Below are 24,160 nucleotides of genomic sequence, written 5' to 3' on the forward strand. Positions count from 1 at the left end.
AGGCATAGTTTGATTTGATTTGATTTGATTCCGATTTGGATTTGATTTGATTTGAAGCCTTTCAATTTGATATGAAGCAAATGATATTTTGCGATATTACAAAGAAAAAACAGGTGATATATATGATATGCCTAGCAATAAATTCAACGCTCCTCTATACACATATATATAAGCAAACATACAATACACTGATATACATATAGATTTTAGTCTATAACAAATATACAATTATCTAATATCATTTTGTTTAAGGCAACATAAATACAAATTCAATTTGAAGCTTGCGCACACGACACGATTTTTACATATGATATATATGACATTTGATTACATATAATATATATATATATAAACATATACATGTATATAAAAACATTATGTTTCATGCTTGAACTTATGCAAATAAGTTGAATGCTTTTGCATGCATAGTTTAATTATTTGTTTATCGTTTTGTAAAATGCTAAAAATCCCTGAATATGAGTTCTCATTATTATTATTATTATTATAATAAATATTTTCATTAGAGTTTATACACATATACGTTGTTATGACTTAGTTAAATAACTTAGGCAAAATCTCTATCGATTCGTTTAGCTATTCATTTCTCGTATGTTTCTTTTTTTTTTTTTCGTTTCTTTTGCTCTATTTAACAACACTTTTTACTTACAGTTAGTTATTCTTTTGTTTTAGTTACAATTCCTATTTAGTATGCATAGATCTGTATGGTATGCCCTATGGAACATGCACTAGATAACACTTTCACACGGCAGTACTTGACAAAGTTTAACTACATACACAGAGTAATTAATTGTAAGTGTATTTGATGTGTGTGTGTATGTGTGTGTGTGTATTGTATATGGTTTCTCTCTAACTAATTGCAGTATAAATTTAAAAAAGGACTATGAAACCTACGTTAACGCAATCTCTCTATATATAAACATATACGTACTTAAATATACGTAAGCCATACGCTAGTTAAACTCAAACATTTAGATTAGACCTATGTTATTGTTGCTGTTGCTGTTGCTGTTGTTGTTGTAGTTGCTCAGGTCGTCGCACACTCATGCGACTGGGTATGGAATCGGTATCACCATCATCATCCAGATAATCCTCCTTGGGACGGGTCCATTTGATCAACGTTTCGGGCGAGCGATACAGGAAGAGCAATTTGGCAAAGAGATCCTCCTCCAAAGCAAATTCCAGAGCCTCACGCACCTGCAGCAAGGTAGAAGAGTGTTGAGAATAGTGCTATACAATTTGTGGGTAATATTGACTCACCAGGTATATATCCAGGCACAACTGTAGCACACGATCCACATAGGGCAAGTCCTCGAACATGATTTTACGATTTTGACCGCCAATGAAGGATTTCATGAAACGCGAGGCCAATAACACGAATGTGGTGTAGAGACCAATGATGCTGTGGAAGAATAGAGAAATCGATATCAGATATGTGGGCATACTAGGGATTAGAAATCACTCTATATTATATATACTAATCAATCAATCATCACTCAATTATTATATATTATGAGTCCCCAGTACTCAATCAGTCATCAGCCTTATATATAGGTACATAGAGAATGAGTTTCGACTCACCCGCCAGCTGTTAGGAAACTGAAAGTCGATGGGAATTTCTTGTCGTTGAACGTGTACATGACAATGCCCGAGGTGCAGTTGCTGTAGGCCAAGTCCTTCAGTGTTGTGTTGTAGAAGTTGTCATAGCAAAAGTCGCGTATCTCCCACCACAAGCCATTGGTGGCCTTGTCCCGATGCATTTTGATCACCAGCGGCCGATACTCCTGCTCCTTGCCGCTCAGCACGGTCACGACGAACGCATCGCCCGAGTTGAGCACCTTTATGAACTTGGGTATCATGTTCGGTAGCACCACGACGACCTCGCTAGCATTGCCACTCGGTTTGCTGCTGCTGTCTGCAGCGCTGATGGTGTCGTTGGCATTGCTGGTGCCATTAGCATTGCCATTGCCATTGCCATCGCCATCGCCATTGCCGTTGGCCTCCAGCTGCTCATAGGTCTCGTTTAGCATATTGATGAGCGCCGTGCGACCCTCAAATGTTTCGTCCAGCTTGATGATGTGCTCATCGCCCACATTCTCCTTGAGACCCTTGGCAGGCGCCTTGCGGGTCAACGAATACGAAAAGCGGGCAATCAGAGTGTGATCTAAACAGAATGAACACATAGATATTATTGAAGAGCATTGGATTTACGAATCTTGAACTTACTGTTACGCAGGTCATTGGTGAGGCGCTCCCTGTCCGGCGGAGCAATGTTCCATAGGGAGGGCGAGTTGCCCGCCAGCTTGACCGCAGCCACGTCCGTGGCATCGTATCCCGCTATGAAGGTCAAGGCTTGCTTGTTCTTGAGAAACGCATTCGTCATTTGGCCATACATCTTGGCGTCGATCTCGAAGATGCTGTCGTAGTTATTGGTCGTGTAGATGGGCTCGTAGGGGCCGATGCGTATGGACAAGGACACTTGATAGGGCACGTTCGAGGTGCCCACCGCGTTGCCCAGGGCGAACAGGCAGAGCGGACCCCAAATGCAGATGACAATCAAGAGGACGATCGTGCCGCCCATTATCAGCTTGGACAGCGAGGCCTTTTTCTGGGCGCGCATTGCTGGGAAGTCCGTTTCGGATTGCCGGGTGCAGCGTATGAGATAGATGTTGGAGAAGATGTCCTCCATCTTGAGCCAGTCGAAGATGGTCATGGTGCTGTCGATGCACACCCAGTCGAGTATGGTGCGCAGCTCGTAGAGGAAGGGGATTTGCATGTACACCTTGAACGCAATCATGTTGACCATCGAGAAGCCCTTGGTAAAGAAGTTGCCCAGAATGCGCTTCGGATAGCCGGACTTGATCTGGTACGAGCTCAGGAGCATATAGAAACACTTGATCACGTAGAATATAATCGGCGGAGCGAGCGAGTTGAACGTGCGCTCCGTCACCGCTGGCACCACAAAGAACATCCAGATGTGTATGCCAATCACGGAGAGGAAGTGGAACACGATCTTCTTGACCAGAGCCTTGCGCAAATACAGCGCCCGATCGATCACAATCAACAGGAACTGCACCAGCAGCATGATCAGGAAGGGCACAGGCACTTTATTCTCAGCCAAATAGGTCTGTACGCCGCCATCGCTCTCCGTTTGTTGCGTCTGCAGAGAGGAAGGAGAGAGAGAGCATTGTATGGGGATTCACAGAGAGGGAATCGCTGCACTCACGCCAAATGCCGTAAAGCCAAAGAGCAGCACGAAGAAGTTGACAAAGTCGCAGAGGAACATGAGAGCATAGACATCGGTAGCCAGTCGGGATTTGTGCACCAGACTGAAGAAGAACTTGTGCAGCGATGAGGTGTACTTGGTGCGTCTACAGACGTAGGGAAGAGGACGCAGAGGGAGATTATTAACAGAAGGAAACAATTTCGCCAACAAGATGACTTACTCCAACTGATTGATGGCCGACTTGGCATATTCGGGCGAGCCAGGCAGCGAGACCTGGCTAACCTGCAGGCTAAGCTTCTGGGCGGCATCCTCGTTAAGCTGGCGCGAGTCCGGCTGGGACATGTTGTCGCTATCCTCGCGCTCATCGCTGGAAGGAGACGAAAGTACAATTGAGTTGGAGGATGAACGAGCAACGTCCTCGATATCCACTCACATGCTGGCCGTGGGCTTGGCGAACTGTTGGTCCGTATCCTTGTAGCCGGACTTCCACAGACCCTGCGACTTGAGCAGATAGCGATGCAGGAACAGGACCAAAAGCAAGATCAAGTCGTAGACCGCATAATGCGTCTTCATCTCAACTCCGAAGATCTTCGCGGTGGTCAAGGGCTGGTTGATCAAGTCGTGATAGTTGGCCCAGATCAGCTTGAACTGAAAGATGCACTTGACCAGCACTATCGCCTGGGTGTAGGCAATCAGGGTCACCCAGAAGGTCTTCGTGGGACGCGGCAGTGACAAGGTGCCCCACAGAAAGACCATGATGGGCAGAGGCAGCGAGATGATGCTAGCATTGACCACCTGAAATCGGGAGAGTTGGGTTTAACTCGACCAGGAATTCCGCTGCGAGCTCACCTGATTGATGAACACCACAATGTAGCATATGAGATCCGTGTTGGCCAGCAGCGCGTACCACGAGGAGATGAGCACCTCGACAATGATGTGATGATCCCGCTGCGCAAAGTTCTCCTCCTCCAGATTGAAGTCGCCCGCGCTGCAATTGCCCAGAACACGAATTAGACGAGGAAAGATCAGGATTTCGAGTCAACTAGGAATTTCTATACAGGATTAGCGATTCGCATGCCTGGCTGCTGGGTGCGGAGCCTGTGCGCTGCATGCGACGCACTCTACGTGGCGCTGTGATCGTGCACCGATCTCAACGGAAATCGTCTTATAGCTCGTACAACTCATAAATCGGAAACTATCAATATAAAGCCACAAACAACAACACATACATACATACATACTAGCAAATAACGCACAAAGAGTGGCATGGACTTGAACCAAAGCAGATGCAAATCAATTAGTTATAGACAGCCAAAGAGATATATATGTATATAGAGGGAGGAAAAGAGAGTACTGATAGAATATGTTTATAGAAAGAGATAGAGTGTATTAGTTAGAGAGTTAGGGAATGCAATCGGAGCTGGAATTTACGAGATGTCTGCTAATCTCAATTTCGTGTCGATATAAACCTTAGGTACTTATGGTATATACAGTAGAATCCGTTTATAAGGACTCCGCTTATAGCGTCTGTACGGTTATAGCGACGAAAATTCTGGTCCCAGACAAACTTTTATGAGCAAGCTTATATGACGGTCCCTTGAGTGTCGCTATAACCGGATTCTACTGTACTTTGTCCTTAAATTTTAAGTGGATAGATGGAAGATAAATCGGCTTCAATCTGACCTACAAAATCTCAAGTTAAACTCCATATTTTCTTATAAACAATTTCATATAATATATGTTATTCAATAAAATCCAATTAAAATAGAGAACTCTATGGAGCTTTTTCTGTAATTTCGAGAGAATCTAAATTACTCATCTGGTAATAAACCCAGCTACATAAAAAACTCAACTCCGATTGCCTCGACAACTCTGAGGAGTTACAGCGAAGAGATAGTATAGTATAATAGATAGTTATCTATATAGAGAGATATGAGAAGAGAGTTACGATGAGGTATATAGAAAGGGTACGATTAGCCACAGGTAACAACAGCAACAGCAACAACAACAGCAACAGCGCTACGAGTACTTGATGGGGTAGGTCGTGTGTGTGTGTGTGTGTGTGTCTAACGAAGTAGGCGTGGTCAATACCTGTCCACGTGCTCGTAGGACCAGTGTTTGCTGAGCGAACCCGAACCAATGCTCGCCTGCTGCTGATGATGCGCTGGATAATGATGATGTTGATGGGGATGCGGATGATGAAGGGGCGTGTGAGACGGCTGAGGCGGTGGCGGCGGCGGCGGCAGCTGCTGCTGCTGCTGCTGCACGCTGCGCTCAATAGATGGCGCTTTAATGCGTATTTCTGGCAGGCCGCAATCCGATTTGCGGCTTTAAGAGGCAGGCAATGCATGGAGGTGTGTATGTATGTATGTGTGTGTGTGTATGTATATTTGTATTTGTATCAAAAATGCACAGTTATAATTGAGATGAGATACGAGTAAGTAGAAACAAAATATTTTGCTCAATAATAGAGTATTAGAGGTGTTGTTATATAAGTAGATCCTTAAGAGAAATATAGATATATATCGTATGTATATGTCTCTGTGTGTGTGTATGTATGTAATACTTAAGATATCGATGTTAAATATGTAGAGATTTACTTACCCCTTGATCGGCGGCGATGAACTGATTGATTGTTTTCTATAAACACAAAAGTTTTTTTTTTTTCAGATGAATCAAAATGCGCGCAGAACAAATGTCAAAATGTAAGATAAAAAATATATAAATAAATTAGTAAAGATTTTGTTGGTTCAGTTTGTGGTATCTAATCAAAATAAGATTAGAGTTAATTTTTTTTTACATTTTCAGTTATTTTATAAATTTCTACAAAATTAAAATAGAAATATAAAAAATTATAATTAAAATTAAAATTATTCTTATCAAATCAAAGCATCATTGAGAGCTACAATAGCCAGATATGTTATTTCTTTAATGTAATTTAGAATTGATGTGACCAAATGTTAAACAACAGATTTAGAACAGACTACAGTGAAGCACATGTTTGAAGAAAGCAATTGGGAGGATGGGATTTTGGGTAAGCTTGACTAGTTGACTCTAAAGCTACAGCAAGATCATATGAAATGTTTTTAGAAGCACATGAGCTCTGATATATGACATAAAATGCATTAACTATATAATATGTATATCTAGTAAACATACTTGAATTACTACAAGATATATTTATTAGCAGTAGACAGAGTGTTAGCTATATGAAGGCAGCTCTACATAGGATTAGTATGGCTATAAGATATTCAGCTCTAATAACGTTGACAGCTATAAAGCTGAGTAAGCTGGTTAAAGGCTGTAAAACATAACATCTTATTCATAATAACATGGCTGCAATAAGACCTGATGCTTGTAACAGAAGTATGCTGTTAATAACCTTAAGCAAATTGACAGAGTATGTTAATTAGCAGCAGCACAAGATGATGGCATTAAAATGCTAATAACGTGAATTGAAGCTCATTTAACATAGCTCTGTAAGCCATAGCTGTTGAGTAACAGCTGCTTTAGATAACAGACTGAATGCTAATAATAATGCTATTTACAGCAGAAGCAGATAACATCTTTAAGGCTTAAGTATTTGCAGTCTTTTAAGGAACCGCTGCTCCTGCTGACTAATATATATAGCCATATTGAAAGAATATATGAAGAAAGTCTCTTGAACTGCTCTTGCTAGGATACAGTTTAGTAGGCTTATAGGGAATGTTAGTTGGGTTAGGTTTTTGGAGGCATTTCTGATTCTGGGATTGGTTCGTAGTGGTTTTCGTTTTACCTAGAGAATGCTGCATCAACGGTATCTACGGGCAACTCGATGATATCTTCGCCAGCGTGTGACTGTTGGTGGGGCGTACTGGTTGCCGGTGGCCTAACGTGTGCTTGTTCTGGCGGTGTGAGCGGTGTGATTGTTGTTGTTGTTGTGTCTAGTGTTGTGCTGGTGTGATTGTTGTCTGTGGGTGTTAATGTTGTATCTGTTGTTGTTGTTGTTGTTGTTGCTGCGGCCGCCGTAGCCAGCTGCGAGCGACGCGGTGTGGATGATGAAGCTGGCTCATCACTAATATTCAAAAAATATTCAAAAAACAAAAACAATGATCACGCAACATTTGATGTGAGCGATGCGAGATGAGTCGATTGTTGTTTGTGTTGTTTGATTGTTTGTTTGTTTTGTGGAAGCAGGTACACAGTTTCAAACACACGTAATGCAAAAGGTAACATATGCAAATAAATAAAAAAATAAAATAAATTAAAAATTAAATCAATTAAATAAATTTGTCGGAATATTCAACACAAGCTCAAACGAAACAGTTAAACAAAAATTAAAAATATATAAATAAATGCAAATAGAAATTCAATAGTTAGGATAGTCGAAACGCAAGCGGCGCACACGCCCATCTAAGCCTAAACGCCCACTAAATACCTCTCGAGATTCGATTTCAGAAAATGGAACATGGCCGCGGCGCTGGATAGGCCCAAACGATTCAGCGAACTGGATTCCTATCAGAAAGAGAGAGAGAGAGAGAGAGGGAGAGAGAGTTAGATTAGTCCAGCTACAGTGAACACTCTGCATGTGACACATACTTTCAGGGTTTTCTTCTCGCCCGCTAGAATTCGATTGACGAAGCGATAATTGCGCGAGAAGCGATTCAGGCGTATGGTCAGTGTGACCAGGAAGCCCTCCAGCAATCGTATTATGGGATTCGTATCGAAATCCTCATCTGAATCCTTGGCCGTCACATCGCCGCTATCCGGTTCCATTTTCGACTTGCTGTCCGAGGTTTCCTTGGAGGCGACGGGCGCCGCCGTAGCCGTTGCTGGCAGATCCGTAATATCCTTGGCCTTGCTTGTCGTTCCGGCTGCATCGCGCTCCTTTGAGACGCCTTTGCTGGTCGACGGAAAGAAGTCCGTGGGCGCATCCTTCGATTTCTGTGAGGGCAGACGGAAGCGAATGTAGGAATGATTATAATAAGCTGTATTATTATGTTTTATGTAAGGGAAACAACATTGAGATAAGTAAACGAAATTAAGCTAAGATAGATAAAAACAATTAAGAATGTTGCAGGCAGGCACTACCGACTGCACAATACTCGTTCACTGGGCAAAGCTGTTAAGTGTACTGAGAAATCTGGGCTATATATGTATATATAATAATAGATCTAGCAATAAAGACTTTCTAAACTGCAAAGTGTTTATATGCCAGGCCTTCTGTAGATCTAGATTGAACATAGATCTAGAGTACATATAACAAAGTTCTGTAACTTCAGGAGTAGAGAAATTGTTTAAGTTCAGATGGAAGAACGGACGGACAGTAGTAAAAACTAAACTAATAAATAATTAACTAATATACCCTTTGCAATTTGTGAACGAGTATACAAAATAATATATATATATATATATGTATATACAAATGTTGTAGTTGTTGTTGTTGTATTTGTACAGTATATATAGGCTTATATAGTTTATATATTAAAAGTGAGTGCGCCAACAGTTGCAGTTGTTGTTGTTGTTGTTGTTGTTGTTGTTGCTGCTGCTGCTGCTGTCTGCAGCGCATTGAAAAAGTCGTGATCAAATATATATGTACGTATGCATGTATAGAAAATATATATAGCAAATGCTGTACGATAAACACTTGGTTCAACAGGTGCGCCAATTAAAGGAATTTTCTGTTTGCTGCACACTCACAACTGCCTCTGGGCCATGGGGAGCCGGGGGCGGGGTTGGCGCATCGAGCAGCAGCTGGCTGCGACGCCCGAAGTCAGCGGGCTCGGAGAGCGTCGAGGTGCGTATGCCAACGTCGCACTCAATGGTATCGTCGTCATCGGCGTCCTCATCCTCGACGGCACGCTCCGCCGTCAGCTCATCCCGCTCGTCCAGGCTGTTGGCCGCGATATCCTTGAGCGCTATGCGAGAGCCCGGCTCGGAGGCATACGATCTCTCGCGCATATACAAATGACGGCGATACTCCGCATCGTTCAGATCCTTCCACACCTTGTTGTTGTTCGTGTGTATTGTGGGTGTGTGTGTGTGTATGTGTGGAGGATGGCGTAATTTATAAGGGAATTTACAGTAGATTATGGGAATCGGTATATCCAAGGCTGCAAACTGAACTCTGGTTGAACTTGTGCGAATACGGTCTCTCATGAGAGATAATGCCAGTAGGAATCATGCTAATGCTAATGACAATAAGGATACTAATGAGTTCATGAGGAATACTCCGATTCACAAAAGCTAACCTAAGAGCTAAGAGATATTGGTTTGCAGCCATGGTATAATATATGTATGTATATAATTCTATATAAGGAACATGCATAGACCATGCCATTCGTTATCAATATCTATATAACTAGTATGCTCCATCGTTACCAATGACCCGAGTACCTCACTTACGTCATAAAGAGTCTTGCGTCGTTGCATTTTCATCTCGCTCTCCGTAATGTTCTCCTCCTCCAAAAAGTCGATTTCATCGTGTATCAGATCCAGCTCGAACTTGTCATCCATCTCCTCAAACATGTAATAGTCGCCGGCTCGAGTCGCTTTTGTCGTTGAAGAGGGAAAGCATTATTAGATTTGGGTATAAAGCAAATCTTAACTCTAATGACAACATTTATAGATGGTTAACAAATAGATCGGCTAAAATATGATTATCTAGGAGTATATATATTTTATTATACAGAGAAGTTTAGAGCAACAGTCATGCAGCTTAGAGAACCACAGATATAGAGAATAGCTAACAGATTATGTACAAGGCAAGGCAAAATCTTCAGCTAGATGTTAATTATATGGACTATGGGAATTTCCTTTTTCTGGATGATGGAAATCAAGCACAACAAACAAAATCAAAAATAAACTTTACCATGTGGATGCAATTTAATTTCCTTCCTTCTGCGTACTGTGGGTGCAGGAAGTGGATAACCATGGTCTATAATAAAATCACACGCACACAGATACATATGAGAAAATCAAAATTAAATTATATAAATAAACGATAGTGTAATTAAATTATAATTCAAAGTAAATATATTTTTATTCGGCTAGCCGAAAGCGTTTAAGGTTTGTGGTAAAAATTATTATTATTATTATTATTTTTTTTTTATTTAATTTATTTTTGAGACTCATATAAGATAAGTTTCATATGAGTATATAATAAATATATCTCAAATAAAACAGTTTCAAAGTGTAATTAAAAATAAAAAAAAAAAAATCATTTAAGATAATCTTAAATTTTTTAACTTAAATAATTTAGGGTATTTTTTTTTATAGCCGAGCAAAAAGCCAATGCAGGCATAAATTAAATATTGAAAGCGATTTGGTTTGCTTCAATATAAAAATATAATTTTTAAATTCTATTTTAGGTTGAAAAAAAAAAAAAAAAAAAAAATTTGATATATTTTTAAATCAATTTTTTGTATAAAATAAATTGAAACAATTTTAAAAAAATATTTTTTGATTGCAAATATTTTTTAATCATTATGTTCTTAAGCACATAGTAGCAAAAGCATAAAAATTAATTTTTTTCATACAAGATTTCATTATTAAATTATTTTGAATAGAGCGCTTGGCAAACGTTTTGAAGTAGTAAGAAAACATGTAGAAGAAATTGGAGTCTCAAGAGGATTTTCAAGATATTCAAATAAGATGTAGATGCTTTATTTTACACTTGTATTAGCGCGCATAGCTCTGATAACGCTTCGGGCATTGATTGGGCAAATCAATGCAGTATATATAACAATGTATATATTGGTATTATGAAAGTAAAACCGCTAGAAAAAGTGTTATTTACATATGTAGTTGGGTTTTTCGTCTTGCTCGCGTCCTGCTACACAGGAGCTCAGTAAATTTTATTGGATCACGCACATTGAACAAAATGTCTTTGTACAGGGTATTCGTAGTTATAGGAAAAGTAATTTATAAATAGAGTGAAAATAAGATTCATCCAATACATGGTCCATGCAGCAGAGCGGGCTCATAGAAGGCGCACATCAGCGACTCCATATAGTAGGCCGTACCGACGGGTCCCCAGCTGTGCGGACGCTGTGCAGCACGCAGCGCCGCCTCATCCCGGGCGCCAGACAGGTTGCTGGAGCGCTGCAGCCGTTGAGCCTCGTCCAGGGAGTAGTTGGCGTTGCCCATGCTCTGGTGGCGACGATGCAGCGACTTCTCTCGCATCGTAACCAGCTCCTCACGCTCCGCCGACTGCGAGACAACAGGAGGAGAGTTATCCCTGGCGTACTCTAACTGCTCGGGCAGCCAAATCTTTACCGCATTCTGCTTGAGGGGCGAGCGCTTGATGGACACCGTCTCGTTCCAGGACACGGCTGCATTGGTGGACGACTGCCGTCGATGCTGGCGGCGCAAATTGGGCGTCGGATTCGCCGAGCTGCCCGCACTCGAGGCCAAGGCCGTGGCGTACGAGGCCAGGGGCGGCACCAGGGCTTGCATGTTCAGGCTAGGTCCGCTCTGCTCGGACGGCGCCAGGCCCAGGGAAATGCGCTTCGGCTCCAGGAAGCCCTCGGTCAACAGGGCGGACAGTGCCTCCGTGCTGGGCGTGTTGGGCTTCGAGGGAGGCAAGGAACAGGTAGAGAAGGTGGGAGCACTAGGCCCAATGGCAGCACTTACAGCTGTTGGTGGCTTGATCACGGGCAGGTTCGCCTCGCTCAGCGACTGCACATCCACATAGTTGGGCTCCTCCTCGCAGGGCATTATGTTAATCTCCGGCTCAATGACGACAGCTGCATCGGCGCTATCGACGCTCGAGGCGCTGCTGCTGCTGCTGTGACTGGACATCAGGGAGGCGCGCGCGGGCGAGGATGTGCCCGAGCTGGAGCTGCCGCCGTCTGGCGTCTGGTAGCCCGAGCCCTGGCAGGAGACGAAGCTGCTCTGGTGCGCCAGCGGCGCCTCCTCCTCGGCCAAGCTCGGCTCCACAGGCGTGCGTCGTCCTTTGATTCAAGCCGGGATTAGAGTTAACACACACACAGACACACACATACACACGCACACGCGCGCGATATACAAAACAAAATCGAGACGACAATTTCCATAGCGCAAAATGCAAAAACATATGGAAAATAGCAACGCGACCAAAAAGAAAGTGGAGCGAGTCCAAATAGAGATCCCGATGCAGCAAACCCAAAGCCGACTTACCATCAAAGTGCGTCTGCTTGTCCAGTGGACGCAGCATCTTCTGCTGCGTGGCCCGGATGCGCTCCATCTTCCGCTTGATCTTGTGCAGCACCTGCTTCTCGTGGTCGTGACGATGGGCAATTTGCTTCTGCCGCAGGCTCTCGATGATGTCCGCGCCTCTGCGGGAGAAACAACAAGACACATGAGCAAAGCTGAAGGAAGGCATATCTAGTTATCCGGGTCCACCCACCTGGAGGCGAGAATGTTGTTGGCCTTCGTGTCCGTGATGATGTGACAGAAGTAGTGGGACTTGAAGATGCGCAGCTGGAATATGATGAAGGCAAAGCAAATGGAGTCCCACAGCAGGACAACTTGGTGCGTTATCTTGGGGCACTCGTTGGGGTCGAGGGACAGGTCCGGATCCTCGCCCGGCAGCAGCTCCTGCTCATGGAGCAGGCTGCTCGTGCAGGTGATGCCCAGCATGTGCACCAGCCAGCAGCAGTTGGTGGTCAGCGACGTCATGAACAGGCAGCCCGCCATTTGGATGCTCGTCTTGATGACGATGTTCATCACATTGAAGGCCAGCAGCCACTTCCAGCGACTGATGATCGTGTGGATGGGGCGCAAATAGAAGTCGGAGCCCTGCCAGAGGAAGATGAACGCGCCAATCAGGTAGCCGAGCGCCAGCAGGTCCGCAATATTCGTGCCGGCCAGAAAGACGACAGCCAAGGTGATCCAGTAGAAGCCACAGAGCACGCCGTTCTTCAGTATGTCCGCGTAGTTTCGTATGTACGAGCAGAAGTCGTGCGTGGGATTGTCGAAGGGCACGCGCCCCAGCTGGGCGATGTCGCCGATGACGCTGCGATTGCTGCCGCCCGGGTAGTCGTCGTTGGTGGCGTAGCGCTGCTCGATGCAGAAGATGCTCTTCTGTCGATTCAGAATGACCAACACGATGAAGTCGAAAATGAGCTTGGGCACGTGGTTGAAGTGCAGGGCGCCCGGGAGCATGGTCCAGCGCTGAATGCTCTCGCCAAAGGAGCCCTCGTCCCAGGGATAGACTGCAAGCAGGCAGCAGATTAATATAGTAAATGCACAGGACAGATGATAGACCTACCCAGGCACATGCTTGGTGGCAGGCCCACCAGCACAATGTACTGCAGCAGTATGGAGATGGCGAAGAAGGCCTGGAACACGCCCCACACTTTGGCGCACTGCGAGCGCTTGAGCAGCAGCAGCACCACCAGCCAGAGGGCATACACCACCGCCACAATGTCCTGCCGATAGGTGATTGTCGACACGAGCGCAATCAGGGAGATCTCAATGCCGAACTTGTAAAAGCCAAAGTTAAGCAAATACTTGACCAGGCCAACCAAGTCCTGCTCGGCGTCGGCGCGCGTGATGTTCGGGAAGAGCAGCTTCGGCTGATTGGCCACGTTCTCGCCAATCTTGACGCGCATCTGCAGCTGGCGCAGCGAGATGACCGCATGCATGGTGACAATCACCATGTAGACGATGTAGGTGCGCAGCAGACTCATCAGCCCGCCCTCCACCTTGCTCGCCTTGGTGAGGCCGATCCACTCGGCGTTGTTGGCGGTGCGATTGTCGGACTGGAGGAGCAAACGATTATTATTATACATATATGATTATTCTATATATCATCAATCCATCGCGTCACTTACGCAGCTGACATTATATTGCTTATGATCGAGGTACTCGATTTGATAGATCATCTTCGAGAGCACTATGATGGTCACTATGAAGCTAATCAGTCGACTGACCACCACTTGCACCGACTTCCTCGACGTGGCGCCCAGCACACAGAAGCCCACGAAGATGATGTGCAGCACACAGACCTCGCTCACGCTGCACACGAAGGCGGCTATGTAGACGGCCTTCATGATGTGCAGCTCGAGGAAGCGCCAGAAGACGGTCTTGAAGCGCTTGAATATGTACTCCGATTTGTTCTTGATTTTGCGGAACGAAATGCGCACCAAATCCCGCACAGACGTCTCGAAGTCTGTGGTGGCGCCCTCTGTTGTGTGGCCACCGGAGCGACGCAGCGAACTGGCGCTGCCACGACGCTTCGATGGCGCTGCCTCCGCGGCACCGTGCTCCGTTTGCTTGGGCACCTGCAGGGCGCCCTGGGCTCCCGCCGCCGTGGACGGCTGCTGCTGCTGCTGCTGCAGCGAGGCAATGAAACGCTTGTGGAAGTAATGCACCTGGATGACAGTCAGAATGACAATGATCGTGGGCGAGACGAGGTGCAGAAACAGATCTTTGGTCTTGTAGAGCTTCAAGCCAATGTCGGCTTGGCTGGAAGAGGCAAAAGGATAGAGTTATTGATGCATCAGAGAGTCGAGTTCAGCTCCAGCTACTCACAGAGTTTCAGACACGTTGAGATACTCCATCCAGTAGATGTTGAACTTATCGAATTGATATGTGTAGATCAGTATCAGAATGGACATGGCATAGAAGATGAGGAACAGCCAGAAGCCGTACATGATCTTGACCCATGCCTTGGACGAGGACTGAAAGACGAGCAAGAAGAATAGGAACAATCCCATGTAGCAAATGCGAAAGCCGGTCATATCCTCGCCCGTGATGGCGCACAGAAAGATGACTAGCACCAGGAGCCAGATCCAGAGACGGACTAGTAGATTCTTGATCACATCGCCGGCTTTCTTTAGGAACTTTGAGGTCTTCTTGCCATCGTTGATGGGGTAGGTGGAGCCCGCTGAGCCGACTGTTATCTGCAGCGGCGCTATGATATCGGCCAAGGTGCTATCTCGCCTCCTGTCCCGCTTCTCCTTGAAGAACTGGCGCGACGTCACCCAGAACATGAGCACGAAGGCGGTTTTCACAATCAGCGGCACGCAGGGACGCATATGATTCTCAATGGGTCGCTCGAAGCCGATTTGCTGCAGATTAATGCCAGCCGTCTAGAAACGGATAAAAAGAGAGAGAGAGAGAGAGAGACGATGTGATTCAGTTAAATGATGTGAGCGGATGGGATCGTTGGGGGTGGGGAACTTACTGAGACCTTGGTAGGTAGCTCATTGTTATTCAGATCCATGCCATAGATATACTGGGCGACCAGCAGCAGCTCCGCATAGAGCACTATAAAGGGACTCGAGCGCATCATGGCTTTGCGCTGATTCGGTATCATCCAGAGCACATTCGCCCAGAGCAGCAGCACAAAGGTCAGCCAGCTGTGGTAGACAATGGACCAGGCCTACAAGAGAGAGAGAGAGAGAGCGAGAGAGAGAATGAGAGATATGAGATATAGAGGACTTCCTAGACTTACCATCATGAGTATATTCGTGAATATATAGCTATTCTGATAGATAAAGCCGCCCACGCTGACGAACCCGTAGGAAATCTGATCGAGTATCGAGGTGGTGCTGTTCTCGTGCTCCGAGTGCCGCTCCAGCTGATCCAGCTGTATGTCGTTGCCACGTGTCGCAGTCGAGGCTGTGGCAGCTGCACCGCTCGCATCCACGGCCTGGGAGGCGCGTGTCTTGCGCGTGCTCTGACGAACCAGCTAGAGATATATACATGGGATATATGAGTTCAGCGAAGCAATTCATGGGAATACTTGAGTTTAACATATATACAGTTTAACATATATACAAAGAAGAGTTTTGGGTTCAGCTAGTGGATCGTAGGTTTAGTGGATGTTATGGTTAACCAAACCAGAACTAGATGAGAATTTTAACAGCTATATACAAAACAAACCCAAAGCACGCACACACACACACGCGCGCGCACACACTTACAATTGTACATGTTAGCTAGAGCTGATGTATGATAGATATACATAGATCTGTATATATATATATTTATATAACTGAATAACTGGACAATGCTAGACAAATACAATACAATACAAACAAATTAACAATGTAGAGCAAGTTAGTCAATACACAGAATAGATAGATAGATATAGAAGCTAGAGTTATATGCAGATTTGAGCTGTTTACAGAGTTGGCTAGGGCTAGGGCTAGGGCTATAGGTTAGTTTCTGGATGTACGAGGGGCGGGTTACGAGTACTTAGTGGCGAAAAGTGAAGTTAGTTTACGTACAGGCGTCGTCTCAGTCGGTTCATTTAACGTAGCACGCTGTTCACGGCGCAAAGACACCTAAAGCAGAAGAAGTAATAAAATAGAGAGCGTAAACAAAAATCAAAAAACAAAAGAAATGAAAAGAAAAGAAACAGTATAGCCAAAAGAAAAGAATGAATCTCTCAAAACAACCAAAAAAAAAAAAAAAAATACGCGCAAGCTTAGCCTAGGGCTTAGATTATTAGTATTAACAGTAAGAATACCTCCATTAGTATTAACAATATTAGTTATAGTCATATACATGGGTCACACTTTATGTATGCCTTAGTTGTATTTAAATATTTTAGATCGTGTTTTTCTGATATATAAAGTCTGCAATATTTTCAGAACTATGGAAAGCTTGTAGACCTCCTGTGTTGCCTTAGTTCTTTATATTTATCATTTATGTTTCTTGCTTTTATCTATGTAAATGCTGTAAACATAATTTATTACTACACAAATTAAAAAAAAAAAAAAAAAAAAAAAAAAAAAAAAATTTAATTTCTGACAAGAATAAAAAAATTTTTAACCTAAATAATTTCAGTTTGCATAGAATAAAATATAAAATATAACTTATTTTAAATAATTTAAAAAAAAAAAAATTTTAATCTAAATAATTTTAGTTTGCATAGAATAAAATTTAAAATATAAGTTATTTTAAATAATAATTTTTTTTTATGTTTTTTTTTTATAAATAAAATAAATCAAGTTTATTCAACAAATAATTAAATAAAATTAAATTACGACTTTAAAAAAAAAATTGCTCAAAATTATATTTTATTTTTATATAATCTCTAGCTAAACTTTATAGAAATTTATTTTTATTTTTATATAATCTCTAGCTAAACTTTTTAGAAATTTATTTAGATTTTTTTTTCTCATAAAAAATAATTTGCTTTATAGTTTTATCGAATTTAATGCTTAGAACGACAACAAAAAATTTTTAATAAACTTAAGAGCAAATTCCAAGTTTTAAGCTGGTAGTTTTGATTCACTTTGTTTTAGATTTAAATGTCTATTATTTTTTTGTTCAAAGAGAAACGAAGTCTTTGACAGTTCCCGCTTAGTTGGCTCAACAAAAAAAAAAGTTTGTCGTTAGTTGCAAACTGTTACAATAGATTTTAGTTAGACACACTCCCCCACACACACACACACACACACATAGGTAGAGCTGTCTGCTTTCATCTGAATTGATTGGACTCTATTTTCATATAAGTTAGATAGTACTATATAGACTCTATATATATAGTCGGTGCAATAGCATTTGACAGTGACTGTCGCGCAGTCAACGTCCGTTAATGCACCTACACACACACACACACACACACACCGATACACACACCAGCACATGCTTACACTCAAACGTTGTGTGCGGCTTGTTGTGGCGCCTCCACCGCCTCCGCCTCCTCCTCCTCCACCTCCCCCTCCCCCTGCACTACTCTCCCTGCCGCTGCGTGTTGCTTGCGCTGCGAGCAGCGATAGCTGGCGATTGATTTTGTTGTTGGTGTTGTTGCTGCCGCTGGTGCTGCTGTTGCACTCGAGCTGCTGCCCAAAGGCGGTGGCGGGCTTTGGCTCCAGCTGGGGCGTGGCAAATGGCAGGTTGGCAGGTGGGAGGTGGCAGGTGACAGCAGCAAAGCAAAGCGACAAGGTGAAGCGCAAGTTGTTGTTGTTGTTGTTGTTATTTGGTTAGTGAGCAGTCAATTGTTGTTGTTGTTGTTATTGTTGTTGTATGTGTGCATTAAAGTTTGAATTATATATTGTATATGTTGTGTTAGCATATTAAGATGTTCATCCAATGCATGATCGCAGCAGGCAGCCGTAAAAGTTGTAATAATTTGTAGTAGTAGTGGTAGTAGAAGAAGAAGAAGAAGAGCAAAGAGCGAAAAGAATGGCCCAAAAAAGTTATTCAATAACCAAAATTGTTAGTGGGAAAAATAAGTATTAAAATCTTAAGAAATATATATGTATGTAATATGGTAAGTAATATATAGAGCAAGTTATCTTCGAGGCACCGAAGCCGGAATACCCTAGCAGACCGTTTGAAAAATAAATGTTATATGTAAACACTTTCTGCATTCACAAATCTCTTCACATAAGAGCTGTATATCATATGAAAGAATATTATGATATCATAAGATATCATAAGGACTTAGAAACTGAGAGAGACGGACGGACTTCAAACTTGATCAACACTCGAAATTCTTCAACTAATTATCTAAGATTACAATCACTTTTTTGAATAGATCACATAATTCTATGACAATAAACAATCCTTTGCAAGGGTATTCCAAAAAAGGAAAATATTATTATAGTTTCTCACTATCTTAAGCAAATCTAGCGCACTTACCCTCGGCTTGATGAGATGTTTTGTGGTCAGCGCCAGTGCAAAGTAGGCGAAGAACAAGGCGAACGGATTCAGATACGAGTCCAAGGTCAAAGTGTTATTGTAGAGCAGAACGCGTATGTCTGGCGAGCAATACGACTCGATGAGCGGCTCCAGACCAATCAGACTGAAAGTTGAAATTGGAAACGAAACAGATGCATTGGAGCAGGGGCGGGCAGGAGCTTTCTTTGTCCATTGTCTTACCGCGCTGTGAGGCTCGTGTGATTGAGGTGACTTTGCATCCAGGGCGTTTGATAGGAGACAAGGCACAGCGAATGCAGCACAAGGACGACCATGACGCAGCGCAGCAACAAAGCAAAGCCACTGAAACCACAAACAAAAGAATGTAACAGAAAAGAAACGTGTTAGACGAAGGTACGAAAGACAACCAAATTGATTTGATTGCATCGAGAGAGGTAGAGAGAGAGGGAGAAAGGGGAGTAACAACACGCACCGTTGCAGCGTCTGGCAGGTTGCCCAATAAGTGCCCGCCAGCAAAAATATGAGAAAATAAAATCCACCTGGCACCGATGGACGCAGTGCGGCCGCAAAGAACAATGTGGCCAAACAGAACAGAGGAGCTGTAAAGGAAGAAGAAGAAACAGATACAAGGAGTGAGTACATATTAATGGCTTTCTGTAAACAGATGACGGTAAAGAGGTAGTGCAACATGAACAACATGGAGCAGCATACGATTCGCTACATTTTATTAAAGCTTAGTTAGCGGCAGCTTAACAGTGCAGCATATTGCAGTAACAGTTCTACGTTATCTCTGTTAGTGTTTACATAACGTATAGTCCCAGCTAACATTAACATTTCATCCAACAGCAGCGCCTGAATTATTATGTTAATTCTGGACTCGCACTTAACAGAGACACTGCTTAACATTGCTTGACTTTCTAACAGGCTCGCCTGATTGCTATGCATAACAGAGCTTGTTACTTTACATAACATTTCAGTCACACTTAACAGCGCTACTTACATATCTTGATCAAGCCCTCGAAGTGTATGTGCTGGCTGATCATGGAGACGCGTTTGCGCAGCTGCTGCTGACTCTGTTGCAGCGGCGTTGTGGCCGTTGCCTGTTGCACATCGGCGCCATTCGAATCGAGGCCAGCGGCAGGCGGCTCCGACTGGGCCTCAGGCAGCTCGCCATTCTCCAGCTGCTCGGCGCTGAGGGTTTGATTGGCCAGGCGCTTGACGCTGAGGAAGCTGGCCAAGGCCGTGGCAAAGACCAGGACCTCGGGTGCCAGCCATTCAATTATGGCCATGGGTCTGCAGCAGAAAAGAGAAAAGCGTAAATTATATATCTGATTTATACGGAGTGTGCAAACACTCCAACTCACTTCAAGTCCACGAAGCTCATGAAGCCAATGTGCCGCAGCAGTCGCTCGCTGAAGGAGCAGTTGTAGATGGGCAGCGAGACGCTGACGGCAGCCACCTGAAGCGCAATGTGACCCAGCAGCACGAAGGCGCTCAAGGAGAGCAGGATAATAAAGAACGCCGTCACAGAGCCCTTAAAGTTGCGACGCGTCGCCAGCGGTACGAAGGGCGAGATGAAGAACATTAACAGGTACACGAACGAGATGCCCACTGGTCGCATCAGCGATGCTGCAAATGGAAAGCAAAGCAGAGTCAATAGAGAGTTCAAGTTTCAAGTGGAAGGACTTGTCGGACTTTTAATACTCTTCTAAGTACACATAAAGTATCTGTATCTGATCTGTATCTGTATCTGTATCTGTATCTGTATCTGTATCTGTATCTGTATCTGTATCTGTATCTGTATCTGTATCTGTATCTGTATCTGTATCTGTATCTGTATCTGTATCTGTATCTGTATCTGTATCTGTATCTGTATCTGTATCTGTATCTGTATCTGTATCTGTATCTGTATCTGTATCTGTATCTGTATCTGTATCTGTATCTGTATCTGTATCTGTATCTGTATCTGTATCTGTATCTGTATCTGTATCTGTATCTGTATCTGTATCTGTATCTGTATCTGTATCTGTATCTGTATCTGTATCTGTATCTGTATCTGTATCTGTATCTGTATCTGTATCTGTATCTGTATCTGTATCTGTATCTGTATCTGTATCTGTATCTGTATCTGTATCTGTATCTGTATCTGTATCTGTATCTGTATCTGTCATAGAACTACTCGGAAGAGTAGTAGTAGATAAGAGGGTCTTCTATCGCAAAATACGTTCTGAAAGGCATTTACATTTACATACATACATCTAAATGTATATATGTATGTAGTGGTTGACAGTGGTTGATGACACTTACCCAATACCAGGACAGCCGGCACGACCACTCGCTGCAGCATCAGACAAGCGTAGCTGAAGGCCATTTTGTAGCAAGTGTGGATGCAATGTGGTTAAGCTTGGATGAGTGCTGCTGCTCTCGCTCCTCCCGCTCCTCCTCCTCCTCGTCCTCCTCCTCCTATTTCAGCTGCTGTTGCTGTTCACGGCTGTGCGGCTGTGCGGCTGTGCCCCGTGCCTTGACTCATTCATAAAACTTGCAGGCGCAACAGCAATTGCTATTTCTGTGGGCCACCGCTGTGTGAGGACGCAGCGCAGCGCAGCTGGAAATGCAAAAGACAAAAAAGCAAAAAGAGGGGAACGAAAGGAGAATAGAGAAAATAAATTAGAAATTATATTAGATAAGCGACAGGCGGGCGGGCGGGCGGTCGGTTGGCAGGGGGCGTGGCACGCAACTGGAGCTGTCAGAACACGTTACGCCTAATGGCAACTGGCAAGAGGAAGCGTTTTGGCCCAAGTGCAGCCAACCAAGTGACTGCGCCCTGTTGCGCTTGTCAAGCTTCCTTCCACTAATACTCCTGCCTGCTGCCTGCTGCCTGCTGCCTCCTGCTAGCCGCCTCCTGCCCACACTCTTAAAGCTTTAAGTAGTTTGCCAGCAACTTTTTAATCTCTTGACTTATAAACATTAACTTGGTTTTAATTACAACTAAAAAGCAACAAATAAAACGGTTTTTGGCTGTCGCACAGTTTTGGGCGCGTCCTGTGCGATAAGCAGGATACATACACACACATACACACCTATGCCCACACACACACACACACTGAGTGTCGTCTGCTCTTGTGGGCATGTCTGTGACAGTAGTCGCTGCCACACAGCGCACGCCATCCCAACTTGGGTTGGGTTAGTTTCAATTTAAGTTTTCCGCTTTGGCTTTTATGCGCGGGTTTGGCTCCTTCTAAAAAGGATCCACAGAACCTGTCGCCTGCCTGCCTGCCTGCCTGCCTGCCACATGTAATTGACATTCAACGTGCCACATTATGTGGCATTTATATGCATACGCCTTGCGATTACGTTTAGCTAAATCGAACACACATTAGTAGCTCATCCGGAGAGTGAGTTTTAGTAAAGGAAAATTTAACAAAATTATTCTGTTCATGAATGGAGATTAATGGCTATTATAGGTATAAATATAGCTAAAATAAACAACAGTTTTCAACACTATATTTTTCATAAGGAAATAATTTAAAAACTAATGAAAGTTTCTTTAAGAAACAAGAAAATATAAAGATTGTTTACAAAATTGAAGCTACTTTATTATAAATAATTTTTCTGATCTTAAGCGAAACAATCCAGCTTTCAATGAATATGCTTCAACATTCTTCAAATTTTAGGCAATGCCCACAAAAATGGCTAGAGTGTGCACTTAACAGAATTCTAAAGAATAAAGAAAAACAATTAAGTAATTAAGCATGTGCGAAATATTTAAATCTTTCATATTGAGAAAAGTAACAAAGAAAACAAAAGAAACAAACAACAACAACAATAGCTGCTCAACTGTTTAACTGTGTGTGTGCGTGTGTCAGTGCGCTGCTTTGCATGCCAAAGCTGCTGCCTCTGCCGGCGTCAACGCTGGTCGCCGGCGCTTGCCATTCAAACACATTAACATAATATGAGCTAATGTGAGAGCAGCAAAAGCGCACATGCACAATGCACACACACACTCACATAGGTTGAGAGCGTGAGAGAAGGAGTGAGAGTGACATCGAGACCGGCATAATTGCACACATTTAATTAAGCATGTGAAAATACAATTTCAATTTTTTCATAATTTAGAAAAGAGAACAAAGAAAACAAGAAAACGAATACAATAAAAGCTGTGGAATGTTTTCGTGTGTGTGTGCTAATTTATATGCCAAATGTAGGAACAGCTGGTGCTGCCGCTGCCGCTGCCGCTGCCTCTCTCGACGTCGACGCCTACGCCAACGTACATTAACATAATATGAGCTAATAACAGCGCACACAAGCAAATGAACAGAGAGCGTGACTGAGGAAGAGAGAGAGTGAGAGAGAGAGACCGGCATAATTGTTGGCGCACATTTAAGCGGACACAGACATTTGCCAGACGCAAAAAGTAGGCTATCGAAAAAAAAGTAGTAGGCCCATGGAGAAAAAAAGTAGTGGCTGCCAAAGCAGATGTGTAATGGCAGAATAATGTGAGCGAGGGTGCGGCATGCTTACTTAACACAGAGACACAGACACAGACGCAGACACACAGCCAGACAGATAGAAGTACTTAAACATATGGGCATTGCACAATGATAAAGCAATCAAAAACACAAGCGGAGTAAATACTGGGGGAAAGGAAAAGTAGCAGAAGATGGTATGGAAAGAGTTTGGAAATAAAACGAATTGATGAAGGTAAAGTGTGTTTAAAGAAGAAGAAGAAGAAGCATAAATATGTAGACACTTGTTGATTGTTGAGGAATTTGTTGATTTTTAAATAAATAATGAACAATATATAAAATATATATACATATATATATATATATATATATTTATTGCTGAAAATGTATGTATGTATTTATATATACAATTAATTGTTTTTTTGGCATTCGAACTTGGCTAACTTATTATGTCACATTGTTAACAGCGAAATTAGTGCTAAATTAGATGAATGAGTGCTCAACCGGTTTATGGCATCATCGCAGCTGACTGAGGACTGGGGAACGTGTGAGTGTGGAACATTTCACATGTGATGGGCGTGGCTGCGTGGGGCGGCGAGCGCAGCGTTTGATTGCGCCATCAAAGCTAAGGGGCAGATGTTGACACAGACATTGAGCTGCAGATTGGAAGTTAAATTGTCGAAGCATAATAAAGGGAGTTGTTTAAGATGGGCGTGTGAGCCCTGCTCCTGCTCCTGCTCCTGCTTCTTCTCCATGCACGCCTCTGCTCTATGCATTTCAAATTTTTGTGTTGCCATTGGCAATGCAAAACCAATACATATACATACACAGATAAATATAGAATCTATATATATATATATATTTTGAA

At 43.3% G+C, this 24,160-nt stretch overlaps 2 protein-coding genes across 18 annotated transcripts in view; both read right to left on the bottom strand.

Annotated features, from left to right (window-relative positions):
* Positions 1 to 850: 850 nt before the first annotated feature.
* Positions 851 to 24,160, bottom strand: part of Piezo (piezo type mechanosensitive ion channel component) — a 37,957-nt gene continuing 14,647 nt past the window's right edge. The window contains exons 2-32 of one of the 16 annotated variants that reach the window (XM_089258654.1): positions 21,134 to 21,431; positions 20,191 to 20,455; positions 19,827 to 20,119; positions 19,299 to 19,425; positions 19,049 to 19,168; positions 18,809 to 18,971; positions 17,880 to 18,039; positions 17,818 to 17,849; positions 16,444 to 16,500; positions 15,666 to 15,902; positions 15,402 to 15,593; positions 14,741 to 15,300; positions 14,041 to 14,674; positions 13,476 to 13,968; positions 12,612 to 13,419; positions 12,383 to 12,540; positions 10,095 to 10,160; positions 9,629 to 9,774; positions 7,823 to 8,167; positions 7,662 to 7,738; positions 7,020 to 7,298; positions 5,849 to 5,884; positions 5,336 to 5,572; positions 4,094 to 4,232; positions 3,678 to 4,039; positions 3,465 to 3,611; positions 3,245 to 3,389; positions 2,245 to 3,178; positions 1,600 to 2,182; positions 1,279 to 1,420; positions 851 to 1,215 (exon numbers count right to left, since the gene is read on the bottom strand). In XM_089258654.1, the coding sequence (XP_089114780.1) occupies positions 1,006 to 1,215; positions 1,279 to 1,420; positions 1,600 to 2,182; positions 2,245 to 3,178; positions 3,245 to 3,389; positions 3,465 to 3,611; positions 3,678 to 4,039; positions 4,094 to 4,232; positions 5,336 to 5,572; positions 5,849 to 5,884; positions 7,020 to 7,298; positions 7,662 to 7,738; positions 7,823 to 8,167; positions 9,629 to 9,774; positions 10,095 to 10,160; positions 12,383 to 12,540; positions 12,612 to 13,419; positions 13,476 to 13,968; positions 14,041 to 14,674; positions 14,741 to 15,300; positions 15,402 to 15,593; positions 15,666 to 15,902; positions 16,444 to 16,500; positions 17,818 to 17,849; positions 17,880 to 18,039; positions 18,809 to 18,971; positions 19,049 to 19,168; positions 19,299 to 19,425; positions 19,827 to 20,119; positions 20,191 to 20,455; positions 21,134 to 21,197 (8,211 nt within the window). In that variant the 5' untranslated portion in view covers positions 21,198 to 21,431 and the 3' untranslated portion in view covers positions 851 to 1,005. Of the gene's footprint in view, positions 1,216 to 1,278; positions 1,421 to 1,599; positions 2,183 to 2,244; positions 3,179 to 3,244; positions 3,390 to 3,464; positions 3,612 to 3,677; positions 4,040 to 4,093; positions 4,233 to 5,335; positions 5,573 to 5,848; positions 5,885 to 7,019; positions 7,299 to 7,661; positions 7,739 to 7,822; positions 8,168 to 9,628; positions 9,775 to 10,094; positions 10,161 to 12,382; positions 12,541 to 12,611; positions 13,420 to 13,475; positions 13,969 to 14,040; positions 14,675 to 14,740; positions 15,301 to 15,395; positions 15,594 to 15,665; positions 15,903 to 16,443; positions 16,501 to 17,817; positions 18,040 to 18,808; positions 18,972 to 19,048; positions 19,169 to 19,298; positions 19,426 to 19,826; positions 20,120 to 20,190; positions 20,456 to 21,133; positions 21,432 to 24,160 lie in introns of all 16 variants that reach the window. The other 15 variants (XM_089258653.1, XM_089258655.1, XM_089258656.1 and 12 more) reach the window with 15 other exon arrangements.
* LOC149091603 (uncharacterized) lies at positions 10,666 to 12,376 on the bottom strand. Of its 2 annotated transcripts, none has more exons than XM_089258659.1 (2): positions 11,858 to 12,376; positions 10,666 to 11,794 (listed from the first exon to the last, which is right to left on the bottom strand). In XM_089258659.1, exons 1-2 carry the CDS (start codon positions 12,023 to 12,025, stop codon positions 11,171 to 11,173), a joined length of 792 nt encoding a protein of 263 aa, XP_089114785.1. In that variant the 5' UTR covers positions 12,026 to 12,376; the 3' UTR covers positions 10,666 to 11,170. The 2 variants fall into 2 exon arrangements, with proteins under 2 accessions (XP_089114785.1, XP_089114786.1); XM_089258660.1 differs by having other exon boundaries at positions 10,666 to 11,434; positions 11,501 to 12,376.

This window comes from Drosophila navojoa, chromosome 3 (genome assembly GCF_054131105.1).
Source record: "Drosophila navojoa isolate 15081-1374.11 chromosome 3, UAZ_NAV_1.0, whole genome shotgun sequence".
In the NCBI taxonomy this organism is placed as follows: Eukaryota; Metazoa; Arthropoda; class Insecta; order Diptera; family Drosophilidae; genus Drosophila; species Drosophila navojoa.